The 16,802-nt window shown below is 50.4% G+C and overlaps 2 protein-coding genes across 3 annotated transcripts in view; one reads left to right on the top strand and one right to left on the bottom strand.

The window, feature by feature from the left end:
• C10H10orf67 (chromosome 10 C10orf67 homolog) overlaps positions 1-4,178 on the top strand; it is a 157,283-nt gene extending 153,105 nt beyond the window's left edge. Inside the window, exon 19 of the mRNA XM_043480550.1 lies at positions 3,718-4,178. Within this exon, the coding sequence (XP_043336485.1) occupies positions 3,718-3,809 (92 nt within the window). The 3' untranslated portion in view covers positions 3,810-4,178. The remainder of the gene's footprint in view (positions 1-3,717) is intronic.
• Positions 4,179-13,823: 9,645 nt separating this feature from the next.
• On the bottom strand, positions 13,824-15,773 carry PTF1A (pancreas associated transcription factor 1a). Of its 2 annotated transcripts, none has more exons than XM_043480472.1 (2): positions 14,780-15,773; positions 13,824-14,375 (listed from the first exon to the last, which is right to left on the bottom strand). In XM_043480472.1, exons 1-2 carry the CDS (start codon positions 15,555-15,557, stop codon positions 14,173-14,175), a joined length of 981 nt encoding a protein of 326 aa, XP_043336407.1. In that variant the 5' UTR covers positions 15,558-15,773; the 3' UTR covers positions 13,824-14,172. The 2 variants fall into 2 exon arrangements, with proteins under 2 accessions (XP_043336407.1, XP_043336408.1); XM_043480473.1 differs by having other exon boundaries at positions 14,186-14,375; positions 14,776-15,764.
• Between the last annotated feature and the right edge of the window lie 1,029 nt (positions 15,774-16,802).

The following is a 16,802-nucleotide window of genomic DNA, read 5'->3' as shown; positions in this document are numbered from 1 at the left end:
GCCTAGGCTTTCATAAAGAGAGGGGTGGGAATTGACTTGGGCCTTCATTTTCTCACAAAAGACACAATGCAAAGCACATCTGTGAACATTGCATAATTTGTTATGTTCTACAAAGAGGTGGGTTTTTGTTGTACACATACCAAAGCTATTTGGTACTGTTCACCAATAATCTCTATTCAGGTCCAGAAAAGAAATTGGCCTCAGAAGAGTGAAAGGAGAGTAAATTTTTCTTTAAAAATTAGATACAGATTATCGCTTCAAAATACAGGAGGGAATTTTACAAGTGACGGTGCACTGATTAGCTTTCCAATGGACATCCAGTCCTTTATGAATCGCATACTAGCTGTGGTCAACTGTGACCAATGTGGTTTATTACTCTCCCGAAGAGCTGAACTGAGATTACCCATCTAATTTAATTGAGAAATGTTGGGTGAACTTGAACTGTTTCATGGACATGAATGACCAGAGAATTTATTTGATAAGACATTAAAGGCTGAATATGGTAACTATCTCTTTGATGGTTTGATACAGTCATTTCTTTAGTTCATTAGCAAGTCTCTCGTAGATTTTTGTTGTCATTATTATTCTTCAGGTGATTATGTGAGCAGCTGAAATGAAAAATGAATGTTTCTGTACAACATCACTAGAAAAAATTTTAAAACTTACCTTTATTGGTAAATACTCATGACAGTTTTCAATATAGTCTGAAAAGTGACATCAACTTTCAAGGAAAGGAAGCTAACAGTAATGAAATTGTGGGCAAATTAACAAATCCACTGTATTTTCATGTGATTGTCCCTAAATTATTTTTAAATATTGTTTTCTGATTTCATTTATTAAAGGGAAAGAAGACTTCAGGAAGCTAACATCCTTCACATTTTCTTGTAAACTTGGGAACTTTTGTTGATGGCACCTCAATGAAACATTTAAGATTACTTTCTCAGTTACAGAGCACACAAGTTAGCATCAGATGAAAAGGTGCTTTCTCTTCGTATGTCTGTTAACATTTAACGTAAATTCTGCTGTGTTCCCAATGACTAGTGCTAAGGTATAATTTGGACATTTGCATCTTTCTTAAAAACTATATTTAAATATGATAGTTTTAAAACTACTCAGAGAAACACAGCGATGTAAACTCTTAAGAATAAATGACAAAATCTCAGATCATGTTCCTAGTGACTCTTTAAATGGAATTTTTCATTGAAACTTTGTCATTAAAATAGAAAGGCCTTTTGGTTGTGCCCATACAAGCATAATAAATTGTATATGTTTGTGATACTGAATGACTCTTGCCCATATGCTGCACTGCAAAGCTACATGAATGAGGCATTTACCAAATCAGGCCCACCACATTAAACAGAAAAACAATCTTTATTCATGGTAACTTATCAGTTTCAATTAATCAACCTTAACAATGGAAATTCTGATGTGTTCAAGCAACTTGAAAGCAATAGGTCATCTTGAGGGCAGCCATGTTGTGTCTTTGTGCTTAAGGTTTCAAACAAAGGGACATCTTCAATAAATATACATGCATATACATACATACATGTGCATATATATACATACCAATGGATGGCCATATCTATGCCATTTACACCAGCCAGAACGCATGTTAAGTGTTTATGACTTTTATCATAGCAAATGTAATTGCTTCCCTCCTAGTATTACTTTTTGAGCTCTGTAAGTGTAAACAAAAGGAGAGAAATTTCCATTGGATGACCATCCTTTCAGTTTCTGTGCTGCTATGTGAATAGCATTGTGCAGACCATTCCAATGGTTTTGAAAAGGGGTAACCATTGGTTTGATTTGGTTACACGGTTTAGTCAAGCACTCCCTCCCACTGCCTTAGGGTCTGTGAAAGGTCTGTGACCTGTTTAGAACTGCCAAGTGAAATGTCATGTCGCCCCTCCCAAATGGGAGTATCTGCATTCATTTGATCAGTATAAAAAATGATTGGGGATGGTGAGAGCAGTGCTTTTGAATTGCAATTTATAGCAGTTTACAAAAATGCACATTGTTGGAAAAGAAAACATGGAAGTGTTTCTTTCTAAATTGCATTACCTGTGAAATGTCATTAGTCTTTTAAGGATATTTACATCCTTTTTTTAAAATTATTATTTAGGAGGCTTACTTCAACTAAGGAAAACCAGAATTTTATTATATGATCATTTTTTTTTAAAACTTGTGATTTGGTTCTAGTACCAGAATTTAAGGAACACAATGTGTCCATGTTCTTAGGATAAACATAATTTGTTGTCATTTCCACTTATTCATTCTGTAAGATGATCTTTGCTAATCAGTTGCATTAGCGGAGCAGTCCCAATTGTCTTTCCCAGATTCTAGAGGAGATTCATTTGCTGGTTGATGTCTTGTCTGCCGGATTTCTAATAGGGAATCTGAAACCACAGGCATATGTAATTCTCCCAGGTCTCCATTATCTCTTCAATGGTTTACTAATGAAACTTCTTCGTTGGATGAATACTTACTAAATTATGGTACCTGTCGATTCATCTACATGTATGAACAGTTTCACAAAAGAAAATGTTATTTCTTTTCTTGAAATGCATACAAGAGTCCATGAACTTTATCCTGAAAGTTAAGGTAGGATGTTCAAGTTCATAAGTCTTAATACAACCACTTGGGTTTCTGAGGTCTGGAAGTCTTGAAAACTCCATCTCTTCACCTTAGGCAGTGGGTAGAATCGGACATTATTTTGAAGAATTCTATCAGTAAGAAAAGTTACCTCAGGAAAAAGGCCTCAGAACTTCCCTGGCTGATAATGGGAGGAGAGAAAGAGGAGCCCTGCTTCAGAAAAGACTTGACCCAGATACACTCCCTAGCACTCCACTTTGAACCTCCCAACCATTGAAAGCTGAGCTTGTCACGTTTTTATCTTTGTTCATGTTAAGCCTTGGAATGACAGCCCGGCTCTGTGTTCCCCTCTCCCACTGCCCCGCCGGCCGTAAGTGTCCACATTGACACCTACCGGTGACCGCAGGCTGCAAGTCTTTGTTGCCTTCTCCACGCTCCTGGCTTTCACTGGGATTAGCTCAGGGCCTTTGTTCCCCTTCAAAGCTGGAACATCACATCCCATGTTGTGGCTTTCCTGTCTCAGACCCCCAACGCTTTCCTCACAATTTACACACCAGGTAAATGTCCCTCCCTAGGGAGCAGAGCCCAGCCTGGGGTGAGGGGTGGGGAGGGCAAAACCTCCCCATTCCCCAACTTCAGAACCTCCCCCCCAAGTTGATTTTCTTTCTTTCTTACTTAAAATTTTCTATTTCATAAGGAGGAAAGATTGAAAACACAAATGGAAATGTAAACCTGAGTTAGGTCCTTGAACCCAAACACAAGTCCACCCCTGCCTTGTTTTATTCTCTTACAAGGGCTCCTAATTCTAGGGAGGTAACTCCGGGAAGATCATTTACTGGCCCTGGTCACAGGCACCTCAAACCATTTCTCCAGTCTGGGACAGCAGGAACACTATCTCAGGGGAAACTTCACCGGCACACGCTCCTTTAAAGGCCTTAGAGGAGCTGACCGCCTGACTCACCTGCCCCCACCCTCCCCTCCAGGTTACTGAGGAGGCCCCCCCAGCCGGGGCCAGGCCTTGGAGGACCCAGTAAAAGTGAGGCAAAGAGTGAAAGTGTGTGGGGAGTGGTCTACGTACAGTAACTAAAGCAAATTACACCTCTCTTCATCTCTCCCTCTGTTTAGTGAGGTTAGAAAATCTGGAGGAAGAATCTCCGGAGGAAAAGCAGTCGACGCCCCAGAACACCACAGAGAGTGACACGGATCGTCTGGAGTAGCGGCAAAGAACACTTCGCTGCTCAGAGCGGGGGCTGGGGGGCAGGAAGAGGGCTCTTACCACCCGGGCATAAGGCCTGCCTCCCTGGCGAGGGACACTGTCTTCAAGGCGTTTCTAACCTGACTGTACCGTCTTCAGATGCCGCCTGCTCACTGGCGAATTGCACTTGAAGAGAACGCGAAGTGCGCGCTCTGAGCGCACCTTTCCAAACCCTTCAAGAACCCGCTGGCTGGTGCATGGTGAGCGGGGCGCACAGACCCAGAGCCGCCGCCACATCCATCCGCGCGCTCTCTGGGCTCAGCGGGGTGCCCCAGCGCCTTAGGGTGGGAAGGAACGGGCTTCAATTAAAATTAAACGTTTGAGGCACTCACCCTGTGTCATTCCCTCTCTAAATCCACCTGGAATCCCTGTAACGCTAACTCAAACTGATTTGCTGTCTACTCATCCACCAACTGATCCATAAAGGCGTACCAGAAAACCTCGAAGATTTTAAATGTCCTCCAAGGAGGTCCACTCTTACATAGGCGCGGGGCTCCTAGACATATCTTAAACGCCGTAAACAATTCTTTAGTAAGTGTGGAAACTCTTTGGGGTTGTGTTTCCTGGTAAGTATCAGGATGAAGATTCACACATCTCTTCTTTCCAAATGTTAAGGCACCATTTTCTGAAAGACCGGTTTGCCTTCGTCCGTGCGTAATGGCCAAACCAGCCCTTTCGGTTCCCTTGTCTACAAGTCAGGCCCGGTCTGAAGCCCAGTTTCAAGATCGTAAGCTCTGGCTTACAGATTTCTAAAGATGTTTATTAAATCTCAAGAAATATATTTGTGGTGGCTGTCACATAAAGCTGATGTACTCTGGTGCAAAAGAAAGCTACAGAGACGATTTGTTTGTGCGTAAAAGGCACCAGATTTAACTGGAGAGAGACGTGGTATTTTCAACGCGAGGACACGGGGTGGCATAGCGCCCTGAAGCATTATTCGAGCTTCATCTACTATGCACTATATGCCACCGTCTCCAAAGGAGTGTTGCCCTAGAAACTTGTTTTAAATCTGCTGCTATATATCAACACCTTGTTTTAGCAGTCCTTGGCTGAATTACACTTACACAGTTTGGCGCTTCTTTCAAATTTCCTCCCATCAGTTTGGCTAAAGAAAGGAATTTTTCTCCTTTAGAAATGAATTGGCTTAATTAGTAAGTAGATTAATGGCAATTGCTGGTGAGTTGGTTTCCAGCAGAGTTTCACCAGAGAGGGTTAATCGGAGTCAGGTCTGGAAGCTTTCCCAGAACTGGCTGCCAGCCATTTCCACCAACCAATCAACCCTACAAGAAGCAGAGGAAGTGAAATAGAATTTATATTCTCTGGGCTGTTATCCTGGATGGAAATTCCTTGGAAGCAGGCTCCTAGTTGGGTGTAGGATGGACTGTTTCACTTTAGAATTTTCAGAGAAACCTCGAAAGGTTTCACCTTCAAGATTTATCTGGGTACCAAAGAAGAATTTCACATGACACAATGACTGACTCTACAGAACACTGAGGGTGCATTGAAAACGCCTGTGAGGTTCTTAGTCAATTTCAGGTTTTACAGAAGTTGTGCAAACCTCCCAAGTTCCACCCTAAATCTTATCTACCAGAAACTTTTTACAAACTTCAGTTGTGTGTTCTGCAGCCTTTTCACTTATTTTTTCCATAGTGATAAAAATGCATTCATAGTTTAACTTGCAGCTGCATTACTCTTGCAAAAAAAAAAAAAAAAATCCCTGCTGAGAAATGCATATAATAGGAAAAACAGATCGGCTGGACAGCAGTGTAATTAATGCCAGAAAGGGCTGAGGCCGGTTTCATAGTTTGTCTTTTGAGGATATCAAGACGAGACCTGGTGAAAAATGACGCATGCTTTAGCATTTCAGAAAGCTGGCAACTGGCAGCGCTTTTCCTTTTTTCTTTGACTTTCTGCCTCAGAACAAAGAGGTCGGCAGAACTAGCTAGGTTGTAATGAGTTCTATGTCCCTAGCACATTAAGTGCATCATGGAAACATATTGTATCGAAATAGTTTGGAGGAGAATACCGGGGATGAAAGAGAATGGGTGCTTTGATCAGCTCCCTGGGGTCCTGAGCGCGCACAGACTGACTTGCAAGGCGTTATTCAGCTCCAGCTAGACACACTTACAACACCATTCAAAGAAATTTGCATATCTGTAATTTATCACATTGGTCCAGAACATTTTTGCAAGGTAAATAAAAGTTGGCTGAATACAAAAAATCAATCATCGCAGATATAGTGGAAACTGTGAAGCCTGTCTCCATTAAAAGCATAAATAAATATGTCCATGAAACATGATGATTTAGAGGCTGATTTTATTATAAAATGTTCTTAGAGCAACAGGTTATGTGCTGACAGAGTGGCCGCCATTTCTTTGTGCTTCTACTTTAGGGGAGTGTATGTGCAGCTTCCCATTTGAATAAAGGCAGAAAGTTGAATAGATGTGTGGCTATAACCAGCCCGCGACATGCAGAGCAAAATTAGTACACACTCTGAGGAGATGTGAAAGATGGTTCAATCTCCTTGGTGTCTGCAAATGCTAAGGTTAAATTTCATCTCTTCTCCTGTTGATTTCGTTGCCAAGCCCTGGTTGCTGAATTTAGAGCTCAAAGGGATGAAATATCCCGACATCCGGTCAATAGGAAAACTTGCTTTGGAATGCCCCATGAGAACAAGTGAAAATTTAACAGGCAGGCATTGTTCTGAGTTTTTAAACAACCCAGTTAAACAGCAAACAAGAATCTTCAACTTGACCTTGAAAAAGGCTGTGTGCCTGCAGATAATCTATCAAACAACTGTGGATGACAATGATATATTTCAAAGTATTGTCAGATGAAAAGATTGATAAATTTGCTGCTGTGAAGGGAGAACTTTGGAAACGGGCAACAGGCAATTTACTGCACTCCTTCTGCAGCCCCCTCCTCGGTCCTCGCCCCCTACCCCCACCCCAACCCTACCCCTCCACCCTCCAGCCTTGGGGCCAACTCAGTGGAAGAAGGCCAGTAAATCAGCACTGTAATATTTCTTAAGGGGCACAAAAAAGCTGTGAACAGTACTTCTCATATTAAACGCAATATTTCTTTGCTTTCGTGGGGAACAAAAGTCATAGCAAGACGTCTTTATGGCCAATTCAGTCAAAGGCACATCTCTGTTCCCCCTGCAGAAAGGTCAGTGTCGTTGTGTTTGGTCCACCGAGGGGGTGTTTTCACGCTGAAAACTGAGCCAGCTGTCCCTGTCACACCCTCGCCATTGGGGAGCACGCACTAGCTATGGTTATTAGGCACATTCTACACCTGCAAAAATACCGATTTCCAAGACTTTTCAAGGAACCCCTCCCCAGTTCTCATGACCCCCTCCTTTTTCCTCTACTAAATTTTGACAACACAATTCAAGCTCTGGATGAAAGCACTGCACGCAAGAGGAAGGCTGGGGAGGGGACAGCTCAGTCAGCCCCTCGTGGTGTCTATTGAGCAACCATCAAAGAAACAAGGCATCAAGAATGTTTTCAAAAGTATGGAAAAACTTCCAAATAATTGCTTAAAGGCATCTCACATTTGTTATTTCCACACACGCTGTTGAACCCAAATATTTAGATTTATGCACCAGTGTTAGGTGTGTGCTGGGGGGGGGGGCGGGGGGTACAGCCCAGAGTCCTTCCTTGAGAAGTGGTTCTTCTACAAATTTTACTTGGAGTTAGCATGTCACTGACCAAGGTCAGGAGATAATTTTTTTTACCCCCCAGGACTGTCCCAATTCGAGTCCACATCACTTTTTGAAAATCCAAACGCCAACACACTGTTGCTATTCATTTCACAACGCTTGCCCAACTGGATTTCATAATAAAACTCCTTCTAGAAACATCCATTAGCTAGCCTTCTCCCAGGAAGCCAATTCCATAGGCTGGCACTTCAAACATAGGTGACTACCTAGCTATCTGGTGGACATTCTGTGGCCCAAACAAGAGAGGAGCTAAAGGGGATCCTGTGCTATTGCTGAAAAGAAATCGGTAAAACCAGAAATAATTCAGGAAAATTCACTCTAAGGGTGAGAATGTTCCAGGCGCCAGTTCCTCCAAGATAGGAGCGGGAAAGAAACTATCGTTCTCTACGAGCACTTGGGAGTGGAGTGGGGGACTGAAGAGTCCAATCTGGCGGCAAGGGGTTGGGGGACGAGAAGGAAACAAGGGAGGGTTCAATGAGTCCGTGGTGTGTTCCTAATCCAGACCTTTGTCTAGTCCTTCCACTCAAAGTAGAAAGAGATACAGAAGTCCCCAGAGTGGCCAAATGCAGAAGTGCCCGGGACGCCTTGGTTTCCCGGGACAAAGGCAGGGGTGAAGCACATCGCGTGCCACGAGAGGCAGGGAAAGGGTGCCTCTCACTAGCAGGGACCCTAAATTCTTCCCTGGCGCCTGGGGGCTTCTGCACAGCCCGCCACCACCAAGCAATGCGCCCGCGCCTCTCCAAAGCGACGTCAGCGCAACAGCTTGTTTGGAAGTAGTGCCGACCCCCCCACCAGGGAAAGCGTTGGCGTGAAGCGGCGGGGGTCTGCCAAAACCCAAGACCCCCCCCCCCCCGAGTGGAGCAAGGGGAGATTCCCAGGTCTCCGAAAGTAGGGGCGGGCTAGAAACCCGCGCCCCGACCACTGCCGCAGTTGGCGCTGGCGCCTCGGCCCAGAGGCAAAACCAGCTCGCCGCAGCCTGCGCCCCGGGCCACGGGGCCCTCTGCAGGCGGCCGCCCGAGGGCTTCCCGCCCGGCCGGGAGGCGTTGTTACCCCGGGTCTCCCCAAAGGAAGCCTTGGGTCCCATCTCCTGCCCTCCTCCAGGCCGTTCGGCCCCCTGTCTGCTCGCCGCTTCCTGGAGCCCCTCTTGGAGACTTCCATGCGCAAAGATAGCAGGACTGCGGAGAGCCCGGTGCCGGACAGCCACTTCCAGCCTCGAGGGAAGACAGACAGCCCCCGAGCCCCGACTGCCCCGGGAGCACGGGCTAGGCGGGCCTCGGGGGATTCTGGTCCGACTCCACCCCGGCTCTCCGGAACCCTGGGAACGCAGAGCAGCGGGCGGGGCGCATGCGCGCCTCCGGCCAGGGTCCCTCCCCAGCCCGCCGAGTTTGGGGAAAGTTTGGCGAGGTTTGCCTTGGCAGCGGCGGATGTCCCAAAGGCCGAGTTGCCCTGGGGATGCGACCAGGAGGCCCCCGGAGTCCCGGGAGCCGGCTCGGCGGGGGCCCGAGGGCTGAAAGGCGGCAGAAGGTGGGGAAAGGGAGGCCTTTTGTGTGTGGCACAGGAGAGTCGCTTGCGCACAAACGCAGCAGCGCGCTCCGCCGCCGCCTCAGCCTCCGCCGCTGCACCTCCGCCTCCGAGGCGCTTCATTACAGCCGAGCCCTTCCCCCGCCTCCCCCCCGGCCCCGGCCTTTGTTCGGCTTGAAAGTAATGCTGTGAATTAAAAGAAATGACAATATTTTCTATCTGCTTGAAAGTCCAAGAGAAGAGCCCTTGAGCTTGGCAAAAATCAGGCAAATCATTCATCATGCCACCCCGCACCTGTGGTCTTGGCATTGAAAACCCTCCAGACCTATTCCTATTAAACTTAATTATTCCCCCAAAGCACACAATGGTTGAAATGGAGCAGGTTGGAGTCTGTTTATTGGTGGTAAATGTTTTTCTGAAGATCTTCTGAATCTCATTGTTAGCTCGTTGTTTGAGGCTGCCCTCTTTCTTTCAGACTAGAGTAGCCTTGGACTTTTCAATTTTCAATCGTAACATCTGCTTAATCGTACGGATCAAAATATGGAGACACAAAACATATGTAATGGTTGATTTGTTAAATCCTGGTAATGAGTTATTAACAAGGGAAAACAATAGGCCAGGATGGTGAGAGCCTTATGGTAACAGAGTCACTTTATGTAACGCCTGACGTTTCCCTTCTTGATAAATGGAACTAAGGTCTGAGCGCCAGGTGATAGCAAGAAAATCAATGTCTTTAGGGGCCAGCACGGAGACTTTTTTCTATGTGAAAAATTAGGAGACATAAAATTTAATTGGCTGATCAGGAGGGGGGGGAACAGTGGTCTTAAGTTTAATTGCCAGTAGGCTTAGCAAGGGAGACAAAACAAGATTTGGGCCTGTTTGTTTTCTGCACCCCAGCCTCAAGTCCAAGTGTATCATTGAAAATGTGTTTTATTATAACACATGTCATGCTTTACAGTTCCCATATTGTCTAAAGACAATAGTTAATGGTACATTAAAGACAGGCAAACCATGCCAACACGTCTTGGAGACATTGTAAGGGCCTCTCTCTTTGCTTGTTTTAGGCAGCTGCAGCCCAGGACCCAGAAGCACAAAAAGAACAAGTTTGAAATACCAGGTGCACCCTGGAGAACCACGACAGGGATTGATATGTTATAGCCCAGGACATGAACCTAGCAATAAAGATATCATTGCAATTGTCTGCGGCTTCCACGGCCTGTAAAGCCGGGAGGCCCTGAGCGGCCTGCATTCTGGCAGCCCCAGTCTCCCTCCCTGGGTTTCCCCATCTCCCTGGGCCAAATCCGAACACCTGTTGGCCAGACCCCACATCCCCTTCGTGGGAATCGCTTCCTCCCGGTGGTTCCAGATCTCAAAAAACGCAATTGGTTGTGGAATTATTTAGGACCATTCCCACAGGCTGCAGAAGGCTTTGGGAGGCGGTGGGAGGGGAGGGTGAGGGAGAGAGGGAGGGCAAGGGCGCTTCCCAGAGAGGTTCTCGCCAGGGAGTGCTCAACTGGTGTTTGTTCAACCCCGCAGCTGGTACTCGATGCCACCGCAAAGGCCCATTAATGGAAATGGGATGAGTTTATGGATTTAAGAGGCTTCACACCCTTTCCACCGAGGGGCGTTAATCCTGGTCTTGGCAGATGAGCAGTCCTGGGAATCACCCTCAGCCGATTTCACAGGAGTTCCCACACGGCTCTTTATGCGCCCTGCTCCCAGCCTGGGGAGGGGCGGAGAGCTCACCCTCTTTCCCACCTACTTTTTTTCTACCTAATGTGAGCGATGGGCTCCAGAATTCAACTTTTTTATGAGGGCTTTTAATTAATCCATAGTGTGCCCTCTTTGGGAAGGGAGAGGCTTCACAAGGGGGCTCCATCACAGAGGCCAGCCAGCTCAAGATGAGGAAGAGGGCTCTCCTTGTCCCCATTCTCTTCCCCCACTCAGGAGCCACCCCACTTCACCTCACCTCCAACACAAGAACCCCCTGATGGAAAAACAATGCAGAGGTTTGCTGCCTTAGCTCCCAGCCTCTGAAAATGGAAAGCTGCACTTTTGTGACATGTAATATCTTTTAAGGCCCACACTGAGAAGACCCGGACCCCACGCTCACCAGAAATGTAGGGGAGAGAGAGGGATGGGAGGAAGGGCTTTTATGGACTAGAACCCTAGGCACTCTGACACCAAGGCAGAATGGCTGAGAACCTGGGGGTGGAGACCAGGAGGATGAATGGACTGGAATTAAGGATGTGTGTCTGGTGGCAGGTGCTAAGAAGTGAGGAGAAAGGAGCCCCTACTCAAACTCCAATCTTTGGCTTTACCAAACCCTCTTCTGTATGCCACCCCCACCCCCACCCCATGGCTGCTTGCAGTGGAGTCCGGGCCACTAGGGAGTGATTCAGCCAGCTTGCCAGTGGAGATCAAAAAAAGGCCTCCCTTCTGGGTTTGCAGCTTCTTTATTATGCTAAATGGACAAGGGCAGCCAGGAAGAACTTTAAACTCTTTCTCCTGGTGGTCCCAGGCTGCGTTTCAGGGCAGGGGCTGGTGAGTATGCAGAATAGGAAGGCCAAGCAAAGGGTCTCCACAGCCATCCAGAAGCTTGGCTTACTGGGTTATTTTCATATGCATTTTTCTTTAAGTTGGAAGAAAAGTCTGGATTTAGAAGAACCGCTGAATACCTGCCACTCAAGCTGCCCCCACAACAATCCTTCCAGTGCCAGGCTGGATTTACTGGCCAGAGCTGCCCCAGGCCAGAGACTCTCCAGCCTGGCGCTGCCACCAGGAGAGCTGCTCCTGCACCAAGCAGGGCGCAGCTCTGGCCTCTCCGACGCCAGAGGAGACTCTGAAATGATATGTTTGTTCTGCTGCTACTGCTGCATTTTTTTAAAAAAAGAATTGCTACACTAGGATGAATGGATTATGAGTAAATAAAAAGAAGCTGTCAGTCTCTTTGAAGGTTGTGTTTAAAGGGACTTGCCAAGTCAGGACAGAAGAGTGACAAGATAGAGACCCTGGTGTTTTACATGCTCAGCCCAGCTCTTCCGCTTCATCTGCAGCGCACTAAAGGGTGTCGTTGAAGCATTGAATCACAAAAAATGTGGCACGCAAAATAAAAGGTGCCACATCACAATGATGGTAGTGTTTGAAGGGCAGAGTGCCACATCCCCTAATCCAATTGAAACGCAGGTCTACGCAGCCGAAGTAAACGGTACAGAACTTACATAACTTATAATTAAGTTGAAGTCTGCCTACCATTTGACTTTCTAATGAGTGTAATGAGATTACATGCCTGATAGAAGCACTTGTGCAAAAGCAACTTTCGTGTTTAATGAGGCCGTAATACAGGACAAAATCGAATTATTTTCTCTCGTTCCCAAATTCTTCCTTCAGTGTGAAATCTCCATCTTTTAGGGGGAGGGACGGGTGGGGCTGGAAGGGGTGAGAGGGTCCATGGTCAAGGGCCTCCTGGGAGCTTGGCGACCCAGAATCTCCGCGCGTCTGGCCAGGCCGCGCTGCGGGTCGGGCTCGCGGCCTTGCTTTAATTGCTCTTGGATGACGTCCATGGCACCCGCGGCGCGCGGGGAACCCCTCGGTGGGTCTGAAACTAGGTTAAAGCAATTAGCATGCTGCCGACATATTATCCCTCGGCAGGGCCTTGGGTACCAAGGGAGATGCGCCATCGTACCTTGGCCGACCAGGCAGCTGCGGGCCGGGGAGTGGCATCTCGCTTCCCCACGGCCTGCGGGGCGCCGGCGCTCTGGATCAGCCGGGAAGAGCGCGCCAGACGCGCGAGACCTTGCTCCGCGCCTCCCGCTCAGCACCCCCGCGGTACGAGCGCGCGCGGGGTCCCGCACTCTGAGCCGCGCGCCCGGACTCCCGCTCGCAGCCGAGCGCTTCCTGGGGACCAGGGAGGTGCCCGTAGCGGCCTCGGAGATTAGTCCGAACCCTAGCTTCCCGGGCGCTCCCCGCTGCGCCCTCGCGACTCTCCTCTGCGCTAGGGGGCGGCCCTCCGCTCTCCGCCGGAACCTCACCTTCGCCCCAGGCTGCTTGTCTCAAAGGACTGGATTCTGCTGGAGGCAAAACCGAGTCAATTTCAGAAATTACCCGGTTGCAGAAGCGGCAAAGAGGGCGTGCTCCTTTCTTGTCTTATCCCAAAGACCCTGGGTTTTGTTGGGAAACATCCGAGAGGGGTCTCCGGCCTCAACCTGGTGGCTTTTCTCATTTCCTTTGAGTATATCTGAGTTCCATGTACCTGATGCTGTAACTGCAGAAGGGATGGGTCACAGGGCAGCTTAACAGCAACCCCTTCTCCCCAGCCCTTGGGAGCAAAAAGGCGTCTTCCCTTTGCTAGACCAGAAATGAGCCCACTGTCGCCACCGGACCACAGTGTCCACTTTATACACTTTGATTACGCAGGGTGCCCATGACCTTGGATAAGTCAAATGTCTCCCAGCCTTAGCTTTCCCATCTGAAAGAATGAGAGCAACAAATACCCCATGACCGATTTTCTTCCTAGGGATGTTAGGGCTGGGATGCCGATGAAGGGCTCTCCCAGAGAAATGGGGCCTAATCCTCTAGTCCACTCCCTTTCAGCTAAATCTAAAAGGTGGCTCTTACTGTATAGCTCCGTTCGGGGTCTCTGGTTCAGTTTTTTTTTTTTTCCTTTTTACAAAGTAGGTTAATTCATCTTTAAAGATACAGCTACACCCATCAAGTATAAAACAACTTGTAGAAAACGGTATGAATAGCATTTATTAACCTTGCTTAGAAGTAAACCGTATCTGGCAATAAATTAGCATGACGTTTTCTGGTCAGAGTTCTTCCAATAATGCAGAGTTCTGCCAAAGGTGCTGGGGGAGATCATAGACTATTGCATATTTTAAGAAAATCAGGATAAATTATATAAATTATATATTTAAAAAGAGATCATCTATTTCATTAACTCGACAAGATAATAAATAGATAAATAACAAACAGTTGATTGCCATTAGAAAAATGTGATTCTTAAGTTACATTTACATTATAGATATTTACATGTACAATATGCACACAGAATCTTGTCCTCAGACAGGTCTGGGACTTCTCAGGACACAAACTCAAAGGGCGGTTCGTTTTCTATGTTGTTGAAGGAAGGCTTGCTGTTGAGTTTTCTGGGGTCCTCTGGGGTCCACACTTTGGCTGTTCGGATAATATTTTGTTCTTTGAGTTGTTTTTCATCAGTCCAAGAGAGAGAGTGTCCCGCAAGGGGAGGGAGGCCATAATCCGGGTCGCTGGGGGAGGGGGACCCTGAGAGGGTGAGGAAGAAAAAAAAAAAGAAAAAACAGATTGTGAATGTCCAACTCTGTTCCCAGCACTGCCCCTCCAGTCCTCTCGGGTCCCCCTTTGGGCGCTTTGACAGACAGAACAACACTCTGAACAACACTCTCCATCCCCAAGCCCCCAGCGCCCTCATCCTACAATCCCAGAAGTGGCAAGTCTATCCGGGAAGCGCACCCTCAGGGCCGCCGTCAGAGTGGCGGAAAAAAACCTCAGAAACGCCAACTCCGGTTCAAGGTGGCCGGTGCCCACAGCCCGCCCGTCTGTCCGTCCGTCAGTCAGCAGGTCGGTCCGTTCACCCAGCCCCCGCCCCGGGGGACCTTCCCGTTCCCGTGCCCCCCACCCCCTACAAGCTGGGAGGCGGACGCACTTACGAGTACCCCGGTGGCAGATGATGACCTTCTGGGCCTGGCTGCCCGGGCTGTCCGCGCCCAGGCGCCCTCCGCCGCCGGGCCCCCTGCCGCCGCCCGCGCCGCTGCCGCGCAGGGGCAGGTCGGCCTGTACCAGCTCGCTGAGGAAGTTGATGTAGCCGATGGCCAGGCGCAGCGTGTCCACCTTGGAGAGGCGCTTTTCGTAGGGCAGCGTGGGGATGTGCGAGCGCAGCCCCTCGAAGGCGTCGTTGATGGACTGCATGCGCCGCCGCTCGCGCACGTTGGCGGCCTGCCGCAGCTGCTGCAGCTCCGCCTCGGAACGCACCCGCCGCCGCCGCCGCGCAGCCGCCGCCCCGCTCAAGCCACGCAACCGCGCGCTGGGGGACAGCGCGGCCGCCCCGGCGCACCGGTAGGCCAGGCACGAGGGCGGAGAACCGGGCGAGTAGGGGAAGCCGCCGGGGGGCGCCCCCGCCTCGCAGCAGTAGCCGCCGCCGCCGCTGTCCTCCGGCTCTCCCGGGCCCCCCGGGGGCGGCGGGGCGAGTGCGTGGGGGGCCGCCGGAGGCGCGGACTGCAGTAGCAGGCACGCCTCGTCGCGGTAGCAGTAGTCGTGCAGCTGGTGGCTGAGGAACTCCACCTCGGCCTGCTCGTCGGCCAGTAGCTCATCGCCGTCCTCCAGAGGGTCCCGAGAAGACTGGTCGGTGAAGAAGTCCTCCTCGTCAAAGTAAGAGGACGGGAAGGCGTCCAGGCCCCCGGGGAAGTGCTCTAGCAGCACCGCGTCCATGCTCTGCGCCGCCGAGGGCCCGGGGGACTGCTGGCCTGGGGTAGGGGTGTTCTGTGGAAGTTTGCGGCTGCAGTTGCGGGCTCGCCGGGCCGCCCCCGCCCTAGCGGTCCGGCGCGGGAGGCAACGAGAACCGCCCCCCCGCCCCGGCCTCCCTGGAGTGCCCGCGGCCGCTGCGCTCTGGACGGCGCCCGCGCGGCGTTGGGGAGGGCTGTGGCGACCGGCTGAAGCTGAGGGCCGGCACGCGAGGATTCTTATAACTACATCCACAGGCGCGTGCCAGGGACCCGCGGCGCCAGCCAATCACCAAGTGCGGGGTGCCGGCGGGGAGGGGGCCGGGAGGCCGGCGGGGGCCGGGGAGGTTTTCCTCCCGAAGGGAGCTCCCGGGGCGAAGGGGAGGCGGGGCCGCGCGGCCCGGGGCTCCTCACGCCCCTCCCTGCCCGCTCCTCGGGCGAGTACCTGCCGGGCGAGCAGCTCCAGGGGCACCTGCGGCCCCCCCCGCTGGCGCGCGCTGCGCCCAGCCGGACCCTTCCGCCCCCGGATGGTGTAGTGGCGCGCGACGTCTCGGCGCAGCCACAAAACGCCCTAGCGGGGCGCGTCCGCGGCCCAGACGGCGGGAGCGAGTCTCAGGCGGAGCTAGCTACTCCTCCGGGGTTGGCGCAGCGACTGCGGGCAGCCTGGACAGTTCCGGCGGTGGGTTTCGCCACCCCCAACCCCCGAGCGCCAGCGGGCCTCCGGCCTGGGTTCCATTCCGGGCTTCTGTCTCTCTGCCGAACCTTTCCAGGACTCTGGTCAAGTATACACAGTGTGTGCCGCTGGGGTTGGAAGGCGACGCGGCGCCTCTCCAGGCGCGGCGCGGGGTTGAGGGGCGCGCGCCTGCCCGACGCTGCTCGGGATCCTGACTCTGGTGCCGGGTGCTCTGCGGCCGGCCTCTCCTCCCCTCCCTTTCCCCGCCCCGAGGGAGAAACGGGAACGCTGGAGAGGCTGCCTCCGAGAGCGGCTCAGCGGGGCACGTTTCTTCTGAGACCCTAGGGGTCCGGAGCAATAAAACCGGATACAAAGGGACTCCGTTGAATCGTCTGCTTTGGAGCAGTCCGAGGGAGGGCGTGGAAGTAAAAGGGCAGAGTGTGAACCGTTTTCAAAGCCAGAGTCGCTCACCTTTCCGACTGACCACCGGGACCATCCTGGAACGACTTTTTCCCTTTCCTTCCCGACCTTAAAACACACATACACACACATATATATATA

The sequence above is a fragment of the Cervus canadensis genome, chromosome 10 (assembly GCF_019320065.1).
Source record: "Cervus canadensis isolate Bull #8, Minnesota chromosome 10, ASM1932006v1, whole genome shotgun sequence".
Classification (NCBI taxonomy): Eukaryota; Metazoa; Chordata; class Mammalia; order Artiodactyla; family Cervidae; genus Cervus; species Cervus canadensis.
This window is presented reverse-complemented; position numbering and strand designations above follow the sequence as displayed.